Source organism: Molossus molossus, unplaced genomic scaffold (genome assembly GCF_014108415.1).
Source record: "Molossus molossus isolate mMolMol1 unplaced genomic scaffold, mMolMol1.p scaffold_m16_p_4, whole genome shotgun sequence".
Lineage (NCBI taxonomy): Eukaryota > Metazoa > Chordata > Mammalia > Chiroptera > Molossidae > Molossus > Molossus molossus.
This window is the reverse complement of record NW_023425377.1, coordinates 73,170,151-73,188,099: the sequence shown is the minus strand read 5'-3', so window position 1 is coordinate 73,188,099 and position 17,949 is coordinate 73,170,151. Positions and strand designations below refer to the sequence as shown.

The 17,949-nt window shown below is 49.5% G+C and overlaps 1 protein-coding gene across 2 annotated transcripts; it reads left to right on the top strand.

Moving 5' to 3' along the window:
• The first annotated feature begins 2,602 nt into the window (after positions 1–2,602).
• On the top strand, positions 2,603–17,831 carry CNN1 (calponin 1). 2 transcript variants are annotated; one of them, XM_036240995.1, is made up of 7 exons: positions 2,603–2,635; positions 13,098–13,219; positions 15,798–15,864; positions 15,951–16,088; positions 16,269–16,379; positions 16,847–16,993; positions 17,075–17,320. In XM_036240995.1, exons 2-7 carry the CDS (start codon positions 13,185–13,187, stop codon positions 17,318–17,320), a joined length of 744 nt encoding a protein of 247 aa, XP_036096888.1. In that variant the 5' UTR covers positions 2,603–2,635; positions 13,098–13,184. The 2 variants fall into 2 exon arrangements, with proteins under 2 accessions (XP_036096888.1, XP_036096887.1); XM_036240994.1 differs by lacking the exon at positions 2,603–2,635 and adding an exon at positions 10,973–11,184 and having other exon boundaries at positions 17,075–17,831.
• Positions 17,832–17,949: the final 118 nt, after the last annotated feature.

Genomic DNA, 17,949 nt, shown 5'->3' with positions numbered 1-17,949 from the left:
CTGTGCCCATCCCACAACCAGAAAGCTCATATTCACTCAACAATCGTTTCTTGAGTGCCTCCCTTGTACCAGTCACTATTCTAACCCTTGAGGAACAGCAGTGAGCAAAAAGATTTCTGACCTTGGGTAGCTGGCATTCGAGTGGAGGAGACAGACAAAAGACCCATGTTCTATAGAAATATTTTACTACTATTTGTAGTTTGTAAAATATTAAGTGCAACTGTAAAACTGTTTAGGATATGATTTTGTTTATCATCTTGTTAATCTTAATCTACTTTTGAACTTTGAACATGTTACTTTCTGTAATTAATAACATATTTTAGTCCCTTTTTGCTTGTGCATAGAGCTTGAGTCTGTGTTCTGTGTATTATATCTTCTGTCATCCTGCCATCTCAAACAAAACATCAAAATGAATTAATTAATCAACAAATATTTATACATATTTTAAAACAAATATGGGTTTTATGCTAGATCTGAAAGGAAATATAAAATGTATTTGAAAACGGAAAAGAAATTTAAGTTCTCCAAGTGTTTAGAATTTGTTTCCAAATTCATGAAGCAAAAATGTAAAATGCTACATATGATTAACCAAATGGTTGATATTAGACTAATATTTTTTTAAAGGATACTTTCCCCCCCTCTTTATTGATATTAGAGAGAGAGGAAGGGAGAGGGAGAGAGAGAGAGAGAAACATCATAGATTGGTCACCTCCTGCATGCCCCCCCACTGGGGATTTGGCCTACAACCTGGGCATGTGCCCTGACCGGGAATCCAACCAGCGACCTCTTGTGCATGGGTCGATGCTCAACCAGTGAGCCACACTGGCTGGGCAAGAATTTTTTTAAAAATTTTTATCCTCACTCGAGGACATTTTTCCATTTTTTGTTCAGATAGAGGGGGAGGGGGACAGGGAGGGAGAGGGAGAGGGAAACATGGACGTGAAAGGGACACATCTAGTGGCTGCCAACTGCACTACCAACCAGGGCTGGGGACAAACTGCAACCAAGATACGCTCCCTTAGTGGAACCGAACCCAGGTCTCTCTGGACCGCAGGCTGACACTCTAACTGCTGAGCCAAACTGGCCAGGGCACAAGAATTTTTTTAAAAAAGAAATGTTTTAGAGCTTGAGCTGTGTGGCAATTTCATGGTGTATATGTATGTAAAAATTCATTGAGCTATCCATTAATATGTGTGTATTTTCTTACTTTCAGTAATATCTCAATTTAAAAGTTTTAAAAAGTGATAACTGATTCATTGAGCTATAATTTGTACACTTTTTAAAATATGCATACTGTACTTTAAAAGTCTATATAAACACTTCACACTCATTAGGTTGGCTATTATATATATTTAAAAAAAAAAACAATCTAACAAGTGATAGTGAGGGTGTAAAGAAAGTGGAACCCTTGTACACTGTTGGTGGGAATGTAAAATGGTTCAGCCACTATGGAAAACTGTATAGGGGCTCCTCAAAAAATTAAAAATAGAGCTACTATATGATTCAGCAATTCCACTTCTGGGTATATACCCAGAAAAAGTGAAAGCAGGGACTCAAACAGATAGTTACCATATTCATAGCAGCATGATTCACAATAATGAAAGCAACTCAAGTGTCCATTGACAGATGAATAAACAAAATGTGGTATGCACATACAATGGAATATTATTCAGCCTTAAAAAGGAAGGAAATTCTGTCCTTGTGAATAAACCAGTCACAAAAAGACAAATATTGTATGATTCCAATTATAGAAGGTCCCTAGAGTAGTCAAATTATCATACAAACAGAAAGTAGAATGGTGGGTGCCAGGGATTGAGGGAGAGGGAAAGGGGAGTTGGTGTTTAATAGTAACAGAGTTTTTAAGTCTTGGAGGATGGAAAAAGTCCTAGAGATGGATGGTGGTTCACAACAACATAACTGTACATAATACTATAGAGCTGTGTACTTAAAATGGTAAATTTTATGTTATATATTGTACTACAACTTTTTAAAAGTCTACTAAAAAAGACAACTCTTAAGAGGTAAGGTTAGAGCCCTGGCCGGTTTGGCTCAGTGGTTAGAGCATCGACCTGCGGTCCTGAGAGACCCGGGTTCGGTTCCTGCTAAGGGCGCGTACCTCGTTTGCAGTTTGTCCCCGGCCCTGGTCCGTCGTGCGGGTGGCAGCCACTCGATGTGTTCCTTTCACATCGATGTTTCTCTCTCTCTCCCTCCCACTCTACCTGAACAAAAAAATGGGAAAATGTCCTCAGGTGAGGATAAGAAAAAGAAACAAAACAAAACAAAAAAGAGGTAAGGTTAGATGGGGGGGGAGGGAGGGAAGACTCCTGGGCTCCACAAATAAGCTGTTAATAACATAAGTGGATTATCACATAAGATGGGGGCTTGATTGTAGTAGAGGCTTCAGATGAGGGCGGTTATTCTCCCCTGTAAAGCCATTTCTTCAGTCCCATCTCCTCCATGATGCAGGCGCTGGCAAGGAGCCATGGCCACCCTTGGATGCTTCAAGGATTGCACAACCACAGCTGATCTGTCCCGTCAAGATTCCTGTGATTGGCTGATCTGAGGGGCGCTGCAGCCAATCAGCTACAGGTCCAGGAGGGCTTGCACACCCCCTCCCCTGCAGGTTGACAGACACGTGGGTAACGCCTGGCGGCACTACTGCCCTCTGCTGGACGCGCCTAGCCAAGGCGTTGGCCCAGTAAGCTCAGTTTAGCTGGGGCATGGGTGAGGGCACCCACCTGGGCAATGGTGGGGTAGCTGATCTGGAAACCTGGCTTTAGAGCTCCCAGTGCCCATTTCCCTCTTGGGGCAGTTACAGTTCTTATTTATTTTCTTATTTACTTTACAGAATTACAAACACAAGCATTAATATACATATTTTTTGTATTTATGAACACAGACCACAATGGTATATGTGAACTGTGTAGACTCTTCAACATGCAGTCCTCAAAACAACCCTAGCAAAAATAGCAGCTTCACAGTGGATGATCTTGGCAGACACCACCTTAATCAAGGGACCAAGGTTAACATCACCATTGATGAGTCATAGTAACATCATAAACCACTCACCCCAAGAGAACATCACCTCTCTGGTACCCTGGTATCCTTCCCAGTAATGCAAAAACTCAACCTAATCAAGACAAACTGAATTGAGAGACAATGTATAAAATTACTGACCAGTACTTTTTAAAAGTGTCAAGGTCATGAAAAATTGAGGGACTGTCACAGACTGGAGGAGTCTAAGGAGACATGACAACTAAATGCAACAAGGGACCTTGGGTTGCATCCTGGAACAGAAAGAGGACATGAGTAGGAAAATGAGAAATCTGAATCAAGCCTGTAGTTTATTAATAATATACCAAGGTTAATTTCTTACTTTTAATAAATGTACTATTGTTATGTAAGATGTTAACAGTAGGGGCAACTGGGCAAAGAGTATATTGGAATTCTTTACAGTATTTTTGAACCTTTTTTGTAAGTCTTAAATGATCTCAAAATAAAAGGTAATAGCCCTGGCCAGTTGCTCAGTGGTTAGAGCATCAGCCTGCAGACCAATGAGTGGTGGGTTCAATTCTGGTCAAGGGCACGTACCTTGGTTGCAATTCGTCCCTGGCCCTGGTTGGGTCATGCGCGAGGTAGCCACTTAATATGTACCTTTCACGTTGGTGTTTCTCTTTCTCTCTTCCTTTCTCTCCCTCCCACTCTAACTGAACAAAAGTGGAAAAATGTCTTCGGGTGAGAATTAAAAAAAAAAGTAATAAGGCAGTAAATAAATAGAACTATAAAGCAGGCACTATTAACATGACCATTTCCAGAGAAGAAAACTGAGGCACAGAGAGGTTAAGATACCTTTACAAGGTCACACAGCCAGGAAGCACCAGGGTATGTCTCAAACCCATGGAATATGGATCCAGAGCCTCCCACTCTTTATTATTATTATTATTATTTTAAAATCTTTATTGTTGAATGTAAAATGTATTACAGATGTTCCACATTTTCCCCCCATTGACCCCCTCCTCCCCACTCCCGCCTCCCTCCCACCTTTTCCCACACTATTGTCTGTGGTTATGCATATAAGTTCTTTGGTTTATTTCTTCCCACCCCCCACCCCCCAACCCCTTTCCCTTTCAGGTTTGTCAGTCTAGCAATGAATTTGTACTTCTTAATCCCTTCACCTTTTTCACTCATTCCCCCAACCCCCCTCCCATCTGGCAACCAACAAAATGTTCTCTATGAGAATGTTTCTGTTCTACCTGTTCATTTTGTTTGTAGATTCCATTGTTGATAGATATGTATTCATTGCCATTTTGTTTGTTCATATATTTTATCGTTTTCTTCAAAAAGACCCTTCATCATTTCATAAAATAATGGTTTGGTGGTGATGAACTCCTTTAACTTTTTCTTATCTGGGAAAGTCTTTATATGGCCATTGATTCTAAATGACAGCTTTGCAGGATAGAGTAATCTTGGTTGTAGGTTCTTGCTTTTCATCACTCTGAATATTTCTTGCCACTCCCTTCTGGCCTGCAAAGTTTCTTTTGAGATATCAGCTGACAGCCTAATGGGAACTCCTTTGTAGGTAACTAGCTGCATTTCTCTTGCTGCTTTTAAGATTCTTTGTCTTGAACCTTTTGCATTTTGATGATGATGTGTCTTGGTGTGGGCCTGTTGGGGTTTATCTTGTTTGGGACTGTCTGTGCTTCCTGGACTTGTATGTCTGTTTCCTTCACCAAGTTAGGAAAGTTTTCTGCCATTATTGTTTCAAACAGGTTTTTGATTTCTTGTTCTCTCTCTTCTCCTTCTGGCACCCCCAAGATGCGAATGTTGGCACTCTTGAGGTTGTCCCAGAGGCTCCTTACACTATCCTCATTTTTTTGGATTCTTTTTTCTTTTTGCTGTTCTGATTGGGCACTTTTTGCTTCCTTATACGTATTCCAAATCGATGGTTTGCCCCTTGGATTTACGTTCTCTATTATTGAAGCTGTGTAAATTATTCTTTATTTCAGTTAATGCCTCCTTCAATTCTAACTGTGCATCCATGATTTCTGACTGGTCCTTTTTTTATGCTCTTGAGGCCCTCACTAAGTTCACTGAGGTTCTCACTAAGTTCATTGAGCATCCTTATAAGCAGTATTTTGAACTCAGCATCTGTTAGGTTGCTTATCTCCATTTCGCTTAGTTCTTTTCCTAGAGTTTTGTTCTGTTCTTTCATTTGGGACCTGTTTCTCTGTCTCCTCATTTTGGCTGCCTCCCTGTGTTTGTTTCAGTGTATTGCTTAATGAGAGGTATGGGGCTCGCTGAGACCAGATGCTGCTCGTTTGAAAGAATTTAGGAAAACCTGAAGCAGGATCCAAGACAGGCCAATCCTATGGTTAAGCAAGTGGCAACAGCTTGGGTGGGCCTGAAAGTGGGGTGGAGTGGGGTGGGGTGGGGTGGGGTGGAGTGGGGTGGGGTGGGGTGGGGTGGGGTGGGGTGGGGTGGGGCGGGGCCTCAGGGAGTCACCAGGGCGGGGCTACCAGTGTGAGCCAGGTTGCTGGAGTCCCAGATATGGCGGTTCTCTGCCGCCCCAGGGAAGAGCTCACCAAAGGAACAAAGGCCTCTGACAGCACGTTTGTCCGGGAAAAAGTCCTGTCTCCAGCACTCGCTCCAGTGCCAAACAGCTCAGTTCTTCCCTGTGTGTCTCTGGCGCCCCTCGAGCTGCCTCCCCTCCAAGCTTAGAGGGAGAGAGTCCGATAAGTTCGTGCGCCGGCCCTTTAGGGAGCTGCCTGGGGCTCCAGCCGCTTCAGCTTCCCTGAGCCTCAGTTCCCGCTGGTTTTTCCAGCCAGAAGTTATGGGGATTCTCTTCCTGGCACTGGAACCCTGAGTGGGGCACCTGGTGTGGGACGGGGACCCCTCAGTCCTCAGGAAGGACCTTCCCAGCCGAGGTATCCTCCTGACTTTTATCCGCCACACTTGGGTGTGGGACCAGCCATCCAGTCGCGCCGCTGCCACCACCGCCCCTCGCACCGCCGCCCCTCCTACCAGTCTGGATGTGGCTGCTGCTTTAATTCCGTAGTTGTAGGACTTCCATTCAGCTTGATTTCAGGCGGTTTTGAATGATCGTTGTTCTGTAGTTTAGTTGTAACTTTGATGTGGTGGTGGGAGGACACGATACTGCGTTTACCTACGCCGCCATCTTGACCCGAGCCTCCCACTCTTAACCACAGCACCACAATGCCTTTATTTAAATTTCACAAAGTACTGCATATTCTGCCTTCATCTTTGTTTATCTCACCTGTTCCTTATTGATAATAGCTATAGGGTGACTTGTTGTTAAAAGGCCACTGAAAGCAGTGTTCTTGCACATACCTCATTTTTCACACCCACACTTGTATTTCTAAGGACTAGCCAAAAAAAAGATTTGCTGGTTCAGAAAGTGTATTAGATAGGGTTCTATAGAGAAATGGAACCAAAAGAATACACACACACACACACACACACACACACACACACTAGGGCAAAAGTAGGTTTACAGTTGTGAGTACAGGAAACAATTTATTCTTTTGTTTTTTATTTTATTCAGGCCGCTAAAATTGCAACACCAGACACAACCCCACATCCCTCTTTAAAGGCTCTAAAACCAGAGCAGTTCCAAGCTGAATCTGATAGATATGGCGAAGGGCAAGGATTATTTTCAAGGGACAGGATTTCCCCACTGACCTGTGATTTCCAACCTTCCTCATATGCAATCCGTGTGAGGCATACTACACAAAAGACATCCAGTAGGTTTTACCACTCCATGAAAGGGACACAACATTTAAACAAAATCAAAGTGAACTGAAATTATCTGTAAGAATTGTGCAACTCCCTGTGTGGTATCTGAAAAAGCTACAGGGCAGAAAAACAAGAACCATTTATTTTTGTATTATTTATGAATTATCGTATTCTTTTCCATATGAACAACTGTAAACCTACTTTTGTCCCCTGTATTTATGATTTATACATAATATATATAATAGAATATATGATTTATTATAAGGAATTGAGTCACATGATTATGGAGGCTGAGAAGTCCAAGATCTGCAGTTGACAAGCTGGAGACCCAGGAGAGCCAATGGTATAAGTTAGTCTGAAAGCTGGCACAGGCTTGAGACCCAAGCAATGATGTTTCAGTTCTGATCTGAAGGTGGAAAATACCATCATCCCAGCTGAAGGCACTTAGGCAGGAGACATTCTCTCACTCTGTGGAGGGTCAGCCTTTTTATTCTATTTAGGCCTCCAGCTTGAATTGGAAGAGTCCTACTTGTATTGAGGGCAGCCTGCTTTACTCATTCTTTCCAAAATGCCTTCACAAAAACACCAGAATAATGTTTGACCAAATATCTGGATACCCTGTAGCCCAAACAAGTTGAGACATAAAATTAACCATCAGAACAGGTAAGGTAATTTATTTTTAAAGCTATCGAAAATGGCCCAAACTCATCAACAATGTTCCCATAGCCTCCCAGGTATCTGTGTGTGGTCAAATATTCAGATTTTTGCCAGTCTTATCATCACCGCCCTTTGTGTGTGGTTAAGCACCAGCATTTCAGACAGACATGGATTTGAGTCACCTGGCTCACCTACTTTAATTTCAGTTACACAATGAACATTTGTTGAGCACCTGCTATGTACAAGGCACTGTACTGGGCTCGGGATAAAGCAATGAACAAGTACAGCCCCGCCCCTGTGGAGTTTTTCTTCTTACTAGAAGAGAGATAATACGCAAATAGGAGAGGATAAGAAAAAAGAAGCAAGGAAAGGAGATGGAGGGGGGTGATTTTTAAACTCAGTTTTTAAAATTAAAGTTTTGTGTTTTTTTTTATCCTCACCCGAGGACATTTTTCCATTTTTTGCTCAGGTAGAGTGGGAGGGAGAGAGAGGAACAGAGAGAGAGAGAGAAACATCGATGTGAAAGGGACACATCGAGTGGCTGCCACCCGCACAACCGACCAGGGCCGGGGACAAACTGCAACCGAGGTACGTGCCCTTAGCGGGAACCGAACCCGGGTCTCTCAGGACCGCAGGCTGACGCTCTAACCGCTGAGCCAAACCGGCCAGGGCAAAAATTAAAGTTTTTATTGAGGTAGATGTTTCATGCTAGGTGGGAACACTTAAGTGAACAGCTCCCCTCCTTCTGTCCACCCTCTCCCAGTCACTCTGGTAGTGGGAGATGCTATTATTTTAAAGTAGGTGGTCAGGAAGGCCATTCTATAAATGGCCTCTCTGACGTTTGAGCAGAGGAAGTGAGAGGCCATGTAGGTATCTTGTGGAAATGTGTCCAAGTGAAAGGAACTGACAGTGCAAAGGTCCTGAGGTGGTGCACTCAAGAAATACACATGGAAGGATCTAGGAGCAGTAGGAGCAGTGTGACAATGGGCTAGTGGTTGGCCTCTCTGAACCTCCAGTTTCCTTATCTATAAAATGGGCCTAAGAGTTTCTACCCTGAGAGAGTGGTGGTGAGGATTAAATGAGATTGTGCCTGGCACAGTGTCTGGCATGGAATTAGCCCTCCAAAAACAGAAGCCATTATGAACAACAGCCTCTTCTTGTTTTGGGGGGGGGAAAGCTAGATGAGGCTGGTCCAGCAGGGCTGCCAAAATAGGAAGTTGAAAGGGGAAGAACATGCAAGTACAGAAGGGGTGTGTGTGTGTGTGTGTGTGTGTGTGTGTGTGTGTGTGTCTGTGTTCTGAGAATCATGAAGGTTTTATGGGCCTCCTAGGGTTGAGGAAAGGCAGGGCTTTTCTTTCATAACTGACCTGAACCTTTGGGAAGCTGTTCCTTACAAGATCCCATCATTTTATTTATATGGAAAACTAAGGCACCGAGGGTCTGGGGCTTGGGAAAAGCTAGATAGGTGCTGAGTGGATTGCTCACAGGGCAGCCAGTGATGGGGAAGTCCGTGGAAGTGTGGGCTTCGGCATGGCATCAGCCCCTTCCTGTCTCTACTCCCATCAAGGGGATACAGAAAGAGACTGAGACAATACAGAGACATCGAGAGAGACACACAGAGAAGGGGGGCAGGGGAGAGAGAGAGAGACCGAGACAAAGGCTGAGTCAGAAAAAGGCTAGGCAACGCAGAGGGACGGAGATAGAAAGACCTAGAGACAGAATTGAAGGACAGGACAGACCCAGAAAGGGCCACCGTCCAGGGAGACTCCGGGCTGCCCCGTCGTGGGGCGCGCCAAATGCTCCCCACTCCCGCCCCTGTCGTGCCTGGGCTGTGACTTCACGGCCCGCGCGGATTCTATAAATGGCCAGGCGGCGGAGGCCCGCGGCCTGGAGGCCAGGCGGAATGAGTCAGCGTGCGCGTCACCGCCGCCGGGTCCCTGCCAGGCCCCGCCAGGCCCCGCCCTCGCCCGTTCCGGGCCGCCAGAGGGCGCCCGCGGTGAGCTCGGCCAGGGCATGCGCAGTAATGACCTGTGGCCCGCCGAGGGCGGCTCTTCATTATCAGGATCAAGTAATTGAGTGTTCGAATTCTGGCTCGGCCACCCTCAGGTTGCGTGCTCCGGGTAGTCTAGTCGGTTTCTCCTCTCTGTGCTTCATATCGACCCCACTTCATAAGGTTGTTGTGAAGAATTAGTTAACAGTATTTTAGTGTATCTTCAACATATCATTGCAAGCCACAACTTGTCCTTAGTTGCCTTAGCCCAGTCGTTCTCAAGTGGGGGAGATCTGCCTTCCTCCCTCCCCTGGGATCATTTGTCAGTGTTTGGAGACATTTTTGTTTAGCAAAGCTAAAGTGATGTTACTAGTGTCTAGTAGGCAGAAACTTGGGATGCTGCCTAAAGTCCTACAGTGCCCAGGACAGTGCCCCACCACGTAGAATTGTCCAACCCTGATGTCAACAGTGCTGAGTTTGAGAAATCTGCCTTTACCTTTTAGCATTAAGGGCAGGGGCCTGGGTTCAAATTCTCTCTGCCACTGGCAAGCTGTGAGACATTAGGGAAGTGATTCCACACCCCCGTGCCTTGGTTTCCCCATTGTTAGATTGCATGTACTAACATTCACTCCTGAGAGTGTTATGAGGCTTGAGCTGATATGTACAGTGCTTGGAACAGGACCTGAATTAAGGGCTGTTGTCACATTAGCATACTACAGCTGTGCCTTTAGCATATGACCAGCAAATTGAATGTCCTTAACATATTAGTGAATGGCAGGTTGCTGATATGTCACCCAAGTGTCACTAGTATGAATTTGACATATGTGGCATAATGTGGTCATGTCACCCTGTGGCCCAGGGGTGAGATCTGGCTAGCTGGGGCTGCTTGCAGGTATTCCCTCTGGGCCATCTTGGCTGGGGCAGGGATGTATGGGGATATCCATGGCCTGAAACCTGCTAACACATTCAACCCATAGGCAGATGAGGAGGGTGAGATTCAGGATCTTTGCTCCCCCAGGATCTTATAAGGGGCTGGAGGGGACAGAAGTGGGATGCCGGATTCTCAGCAGAAAAAAAACCAACTTATTCCCTGACTTCTCCCCCATGCCTGGCACTGCACTGGGCACATCAGAGGCCTTGTTTCTTCTGATCCTCACAACATTTTCTCAAGGCAGGTGCGATCATTAGCCCATTTTACAGATGTGACAACAAAGGCCTAGAGAGAAGGGACTTGTTTATAGTTAAGGACTTTTGGTTTCTGGAGTTAAACCTAGGATGGTGTTCCCTAAACTACCTCATGCGGCAGTCCTGCCTCAAGACTGGAGAGAGACACGGAGAGATGGTTTCAGAGACAGACACAAAGAGACTGGGAGACCCCGCCAGAGGCCTTGTGAGTGGGGGTTTGGGAGGAGTGGGAGTAAAGTTGCTATCTGTCTGGCTAAACGCCCCCAAAAGAAGAACCCAGGCCGCCCCCCTAGGTGGAAACAATGACACAATCAGCTCCCAATACCAAGGCCCTGACATCACGAAAGGGGGGTGGCCAAGGTGGGGGGCGCCCCGCCCCTTGGCAGGCCCCTATGGCCAATGGGATGGCTCTGGAAGAGGCCCGGGCCGCCTCCGTAGCTTCAAAAACGTGTGAGGAGGGAAGAGGGTGCAGACAGAGCCTCAGCTGCTGCAGCGGTCCTCAGAGCTACCGTCACCACTGCCCACCACCGGCCAGCATGTCCTCCGCTCACTTCAACCGAGGCCCCGCCTACGGTCTGTCAGCCGAGGTCAAGAACAAGGTAGGGCTAGAGGGCCTCTCCTGGTCTGGCCCACACGCCCTGCCAGGCCAGAGGTCCTGCTTTTGGGATTCCCTGGACGCCCTCCTTCCTGTCCCATGTGACTTGGAATCTGAGAGGGAAGAGGGACAAGTATGCTTTAGAGGTTGCCTTCCTCCCCCTCTTGAGCATCCCAGAGCCCTCAGCCACTATTGGGAGGAAGAGGGAGCATACAGGCAACCACAGATCAACAGAGGGGTCATTCCATTGTGAAGACCCTACTTCATCAGAATCCCGCTAACCCCTGTTTTCATGGTGGGCTGGGGGAGACTTGTTGATCTTCCCCACTCCCCCAGCCTGACAAAGAAGTTGGGGAGTGCTTGAGAACTGGGGTTCCTGGGGGGTGAGGCCTAGAAAGTGAAGGGAGAAGGAGGCAGCTGAGGGCAGAGTGGGCATTAGAAACACAGCAGGGGCCTCCTAATTTCGGAATTAGGAGGACATTGAGACATGACCTCTATGCTATGGATGGGTAAACTGAGGTTCAGAGGGGAGAGGCAAGTAGCTAGGGTCCTACAAAAGGGAGGTGCAGAGCTAGGCCCCTGGTCTCGCCCCCTGGCCTCACCCCCTTCTACACCAGAATGGAGTCGACTTCTCCAGGGCAGGGAACTTGAAGTCTCCAACCCACTGGAATGCTCCCATGTGTCCTGCCAGGGGAGGAGTCCCAGCCCCATTTGACAGAGGGGAACACTGAGGTGGAGGGTGGCTTTTGCCAGAAAGTGAGAAAGTAGAGAGCTGGTGTTGGAACCTCGGTAGAGGATCCTGATCCTTATGGCTGGAGGAAGGGGCAGGTGGGGGGCGGGTGATCACGCGGGAGACACATCCCAGTGCTCCCCGCCCCCCTTCCAGCAGCCGGCCCCAGAGCCCAGAGGAGCCGCCACGCCATATAAGGCGGCCTCGGGGAGCCCGGCCCGCGGGGCGCGCTATATAAGGGCCGGTTTGCTTTATAAAGCCAAGCTGGTAGGGAGGGGGGTGGCAGGGCCCCGGCCAGGTGAGGGGTCCATCCCCTGCAACCTCCCCCCTTCCCCTCCCCCAGGGAAAAGGGGAGCCGGTCTGGGCCGGGGGCTGAGGGTTCCAGAGAAATGGAGATTCCAGGAGCCCGAGACAGGAGAGAGACAGACGGGGGAGGGTGAGCCAGGAGCAAGATAAGACTGAGACACGGATGGAGGGGTAGAGCGGGGAGACAGACGAGCCCCACCCCCCACCAGAGGCCGGGAACCTGAAGTGGGGAAATGGACAGTGATCCACAGATGGATGATGAGCCCCATCCCCAGCCAGATATGGAGAGATGGAGACAGGAAGGCAGGGCCAAGCAAAAACAGACATAGCTGGGGGAGAGAGAAAGAGGACCCAGGAAATAGGGAGAGGGACAGAGAAATACAAACATAGTGCTTGAGGCCACAAATAAGACAAAGACAAAGCCTGACCCCCTGCCAGAGTTGGCTCTAGATGAGGACCTGAAGACGAAGATGCAAGTCCCCAGCAAGGCAGCATTCAGGGGCACCTCCTCAGGGCTCCTCCTTTGCCAGAGGCTCCCAGTCTTCCAGCGGGGGAGGGGGGAAAGCAAAGTGGGGTGGGAGGCAGGGCCAGAGAAAGCAAAGCCCCAAGTTTGGCCTGGAGGGGGAACCAGGAGGCCAGGCACCACCCCCCAACTTGGAGTATCCCCCTCTCCATCCACCCTTGTCCGCATACTCTGGTGCCAAACCTCAGAATGCTGGGAATGGCCCCCTGGGCAGGTGCCACCTCAGCCCTGGCCCTCAGCCCCTTCAGCCCCCCCCCCCCATACTGTGGAGGAATTGCCTTAGTTGGGAAGGGATGAGGAAGGAGATCAGGCTTAGGGAGCAAATCCTCACCATCATCTTTGTGCCTTCAACCCCCAGCTGGCCCAGAAGTACGACCTCCAGCGGGAACAGGAGCTTCGAGAGTGGATTGAGGGGGTGACTGGACGTCGCATAGGCAACAACTTCATGGATGGCCTCAAAGATGGCATCATTCTTTGCGAGTGAGTGGGACACAGTTGGCCCAGACTCTGCCTAGGGTTGACCCCCAACCAGTACTCATTTCTCCCCCCCAGCCCCTTCACAGATCATGAGCTGGGTTGTACACTTTATATTTCAGACCTTGAAACAGCCCTCTGAGGTGGCAAATAATCTTGTGCCCACTGAAAAGGAAAGAAAACTGAGACTTAGGTAAAACACATCACCCAAAGTCCCGTGCATTTCCAATGGAAATGACTCCAGATTCTAACATCTTAACCACCATGCATATGGGGCACACGGGCCCATTTATGGTCTCCAGTGTCCCAAGAGAGGTCACAGCAAAAAGACAACAGGCCACAATGGTCTGTCACTGGCTTGGTGACAAGGGATATGCCACAATAATTCAAGCAGGTTCTGATTTTCTACTCTTCTCAGAACTGAAACCATCGAGGAAGATGCAAACCTTCCTGGCTGCCAAGCCCTGGTTCCAGATTCCACCACTGTAATGCTGGGCGGGGCCCTGGGCCTGGCAGAGGTCCTGCTGTATCTCCCCCAGGGCAGGATGACCATGAAGACCAGTGTGCCCTTGGGAATGTTCTTTACCAAACCCTAGGTGCTGGAATGGGGGGCAGATGGGACTATCTTACTGTACAGTATCCGCTGGGAAGAAGAAACAGAGAGACAGCCTGGTGTCCCAGCTCAGTCAGGGCTGCTGGCTGGGCCTTAGAGTGCAGAGCCACTCACCCACTCAGGCCTTCATGCACCAAACATTTACAGAGCTCCCGCTGTATGCCAGGTCTAGGCACTGGGGATAGTGAACAAAATAGCCTCAGAGTTCACAGGGAGCTTCAGTGGGGGAGATGGATTGAACGATCGGTGAAATAATCACACACTTACCTGTGGTGGGAAGTGTCGTGGAGGGGAGAGTCAGTGGGGAAGAATGGGGGAGGGGGTGGGGGGTGAAGGTTGCTGTTTTGTACAGAATGGTCAGGTAGGTCTTTCTGAAGAGGTAACATTTGCACAGAACCTTGGACAAAGTGAGGGAGGATGCCAGGTGAGTGGCTGGGAGAATCAAGGGAGTATAAAGGCCCTGAGGGCCTGGCTCGTGTGGCTCAGTGGTTGAGCATGGACCCATGCACTAAGAGGTCGCCAGTTTGATTCCTGGTCAGGACACATGCCCAGGTTGTGGGCCTGATCCCTAGTGGCGGGGGGGGGGTGTGCAGGAGGTGGCCAATCAATGTTCTCTCTCATCGATGTTTCTCTCTCTCCTCCCCCCTTTCTCTCGCTCTCAAATCAATCAAGAAAGAAAAAAAAAGCCCTGGCCGGTTTGGCTCAGTGGTTAGAGCATAAGCCCGCGGACCGATGGGTTGTGGGTTCGATTCTGGTCAAGGGCACGTACCTAGGTTGTGATTTGTCCCCAGCCCTGGTTGGGGTCATGTGGGAGGCAGCCACTCGATGTGTACCTTTCATGTCAATGTTTCTCTCTGTCTCTCTTCCTCTCTCTCCCTTCTACTCTATCTGAACAAAAAAAATGGAAATGAGTCCTCAGGTGAGGATTAAAAAAAAAAAGAAGAAAAAAATAAAAAAAAAACAAAGGCCTTGAGGTAGGAATGTGTCTGGTAACTTCCAGGAACAGTGAGGAGTGGCTGGCACAGGGTGATTTGGGGAGGTGGAGGGAGTTAGCTGGGGGCCAGATGACATGGGGCCTCTTAGTCATCCTAAGGAGTTAGGAAACCATGGGAGCATTTTGAAGTGGGGAATAACTGGAATTGTTTTAAAAAGACCATTCTAGCTGTGAGATGAAAGGTCTGTAGGGGATGAGGTAGAAGCTGGGAACCCATGGGGAGGCCACTGCTAAAGCCCAGGAGAGCAAAGGAGATGCTGGCGGCTCAGAGCAGGGTGGTGGGAAGCTGTAGCCATCTTCAGAAGGCAGAGCCAGAGGCCTTGCTGAGGGATTGGACGTGGAAGTGAGAAGGCAGAGGAGAGTCAAGGACAAGGCTGAAGGCTTTGCCTGTGCCCCTGGGAGGGTAGGTTTCCTGAGTTGGGGAGAAAGAAAAAAGTTCTGTGGGAGGAGGTGGGTGTCAGGAGTCTGGGGTGGGGTGTATTTGATTCAATACACCCATGTAGGGAGCTGGGTTGGAGAGTGAGAGGCCCGGGCTCCAGGGAGATACTGGGGAGTGGTTGGCAGATCAGTAGCATTTAAACTCAAGAGACGGGATGAGATGAAGGGGGTGAGTGTGGCAGAGAAGGCAGAGGCCTGAGCTGCAGGCTCTGCATGGTGTATAGGTCCTGAAGAGAAAAGGAGACAGAAAGTCGGTCCCCAGGGAGAGCCACAAGGGGGCTCCCACACACCTTGACAAGGAGACTTTCTGACCAGGGGCAGAGTCTAGTTCCTGTGCTAGGTTTCCTCATCTTGCTCCTGCCTTTTTGGGGGCTGGATTGTGGCAAGGTTGGAGGCTCCAGCTGAGAGTGGATTGCAGTGGGAAACAGCAAAATGGATGGCACCTACTGACTGTCATCCTGACTCCTTGTCCTGCTGGGTTGGGCAAGGGTGAGGCAGCGGGGGTCACCTTTGTCACTCCTCTCCTCTACTCCCTGTAGGTTCATCAATAAACTCCAGCCTGGCTCCGTGAAGAAGGTCAATGAGTCGACACAAAATTGGCACCAGGTGAGCCCAGACTCTAACTCTTTCAACCCCTCACCAGAGCCCCTCAGACACACCCCCTCCACTGACTGCCACCTGTTCCCCTACAGCTGGAGAACATAGGCAACTTCATCAAGGCCATCACCAAGTATGGGGTGAAGCCCCACGATATTTTCGAGGCAAATGACCTGTTCGAGAACACCAACCACACCCAGGTGCAGTCCACCCTCCTGGCCCTGGCCAGCATGGTGAGTGTGGGCCAAGGGTGCACATGGGGCAGAGGGACTCTGAACAGTCCGGGCTGGGATTTAAGTGGGGCCACTCATGTCCCTGATCCTAGCATGGGTGGGAGGGGCAGCAGGTGCTGGAAGGGGACAGTGCAGCCGGAGGCTCCCTTGTCAGTCCCTGCCCCCCTCCGCTTCCCCCAGGCCAAGACAAAAGGAAATAAGGTGAATGTGGGTGTCAAGTATGCAGAGAAGCAGGAGCGGAAATTTGAGCCGGAGAAGCTTCGAGAAGGACGGAACATCATTGGGCTGCAGGTACTCCCCTTCCCCAACTGGGTCTTACTGCTGCTCAGCCAAAGCTGGAGGTTGAGGAGGCTGGGAAGGCATCCTGGTCCCGAAAGGCTTCAGGGGACAGCACATTTGGTCTTAATGAAACTTTATGTGTGGCACTGTGCTCTAACTCTGTACCCTAACTCACTCCTCCAACAGCTCTACAAGGTAGGCACTGTTACCATCATATCATTTATACTGAAATCAGCTCACTTGTCAGGATCACCCAGGTGATGGGTGGCCAAGCTGAGACTTGAACCCTGGAAGTCAGGCCTGGGAGCTCTGAGCCATTTACTGAGCTGTGACACTTTCTCTGGGCCTCAGTTCCAGTCTATAGCCTAAGAGTGGAAACAGTGCTTTGTTAGAGGGCCATGAGTGTCCACTGACATCAGTACATCTTGTGGTCTGTGGTGAGCTCTGTAACTGAGGTGACTCTCCTTCTGGCTCCCTAGATGGGCACCAACAAGTTTGCCAGCCAGCAGGGCATGACGGCCTATGGCACCCGGCGCCACCTCTATGACCCCAAGCTGGGCACGGACCAGCCCCTGGACCAGGCCACCATCAGCTTGCAAATGGGCACCAACAAGGGAGCCAGCCAGGTGTGTGGGGGGCTGTGGGGTGGGCTGGTGGGGCTCTTGCCCCTTTCCATGCCCATGGTCTGACTGTGTGGCTTTCCACAGGCTGGCATGACAGCTCCAGGGACCAAGCGGCAGATCTTCGAGCCAGGGCTGGGCATGGAGCACTGTGATACTCTCAATGTCAGCCTGCAGATGGGCAGCAATAAGGGGGCCTCACAGCAGGGCATGACGGTGTACGGGCTGCCGCGCCAGGTTTACGACCCCAAGTACTGCCTGACGCCTGAGTACCCAGAGTTGGGCGAGCCTGCCCACAACCACCACCCACACAACTACTACAATTCTGCCTAGGGCCCTCGGCCTCCTGCCTTCCCCCCAGGGAGGCTGGCTGCTGCTCTCAGCAGGGCCTAGCCTGGCCCCGCTGACCCCTGCTCCCTGCATGGCGCCCTCCAGCCCCTGGCACCTGCCTACAGGGTTAGCATTTGGGGGTAGCAGATTGGGGGGCCTGTGTGGGGGAAGAGGGCTCTCCTCTCTGGAGTGCTGCAGGGTCCAACATCGAGCCGGGTGTTCCCAATAGCACCCAAAGGATGCACTGAGCAAAGCTACCCCAGCTGTCCCCCGACTCCCTCATAGGTGGGTTCCCCCCAGGACAAAAAGCCCCTCAAGCGAAGCCCCCAGAGCCCAGGCTCAGCCTGCCTCCACCCCATTCCCACAATGGGAGCCAACTGCATGCCCAGAGACCCAGCGGACACACGCGGTTTGGTTTGCAGCGACTGGCGTATGTGGATGTGACAGCGGTGTTTGTAACACGAGCACTTTCTTTTTCTATTTCACTGGAGCACAATAAATGGCTATAAAATCATCTGAAGACTGGCTGCTCTGTCCTGGAGCCTGCATGGCTCTTGCACAAACAGCCTTGCTCAGATAGGCTTCATCTCCCAAACACACATCTGTGTAGGCACACATCCTCCCATACACCT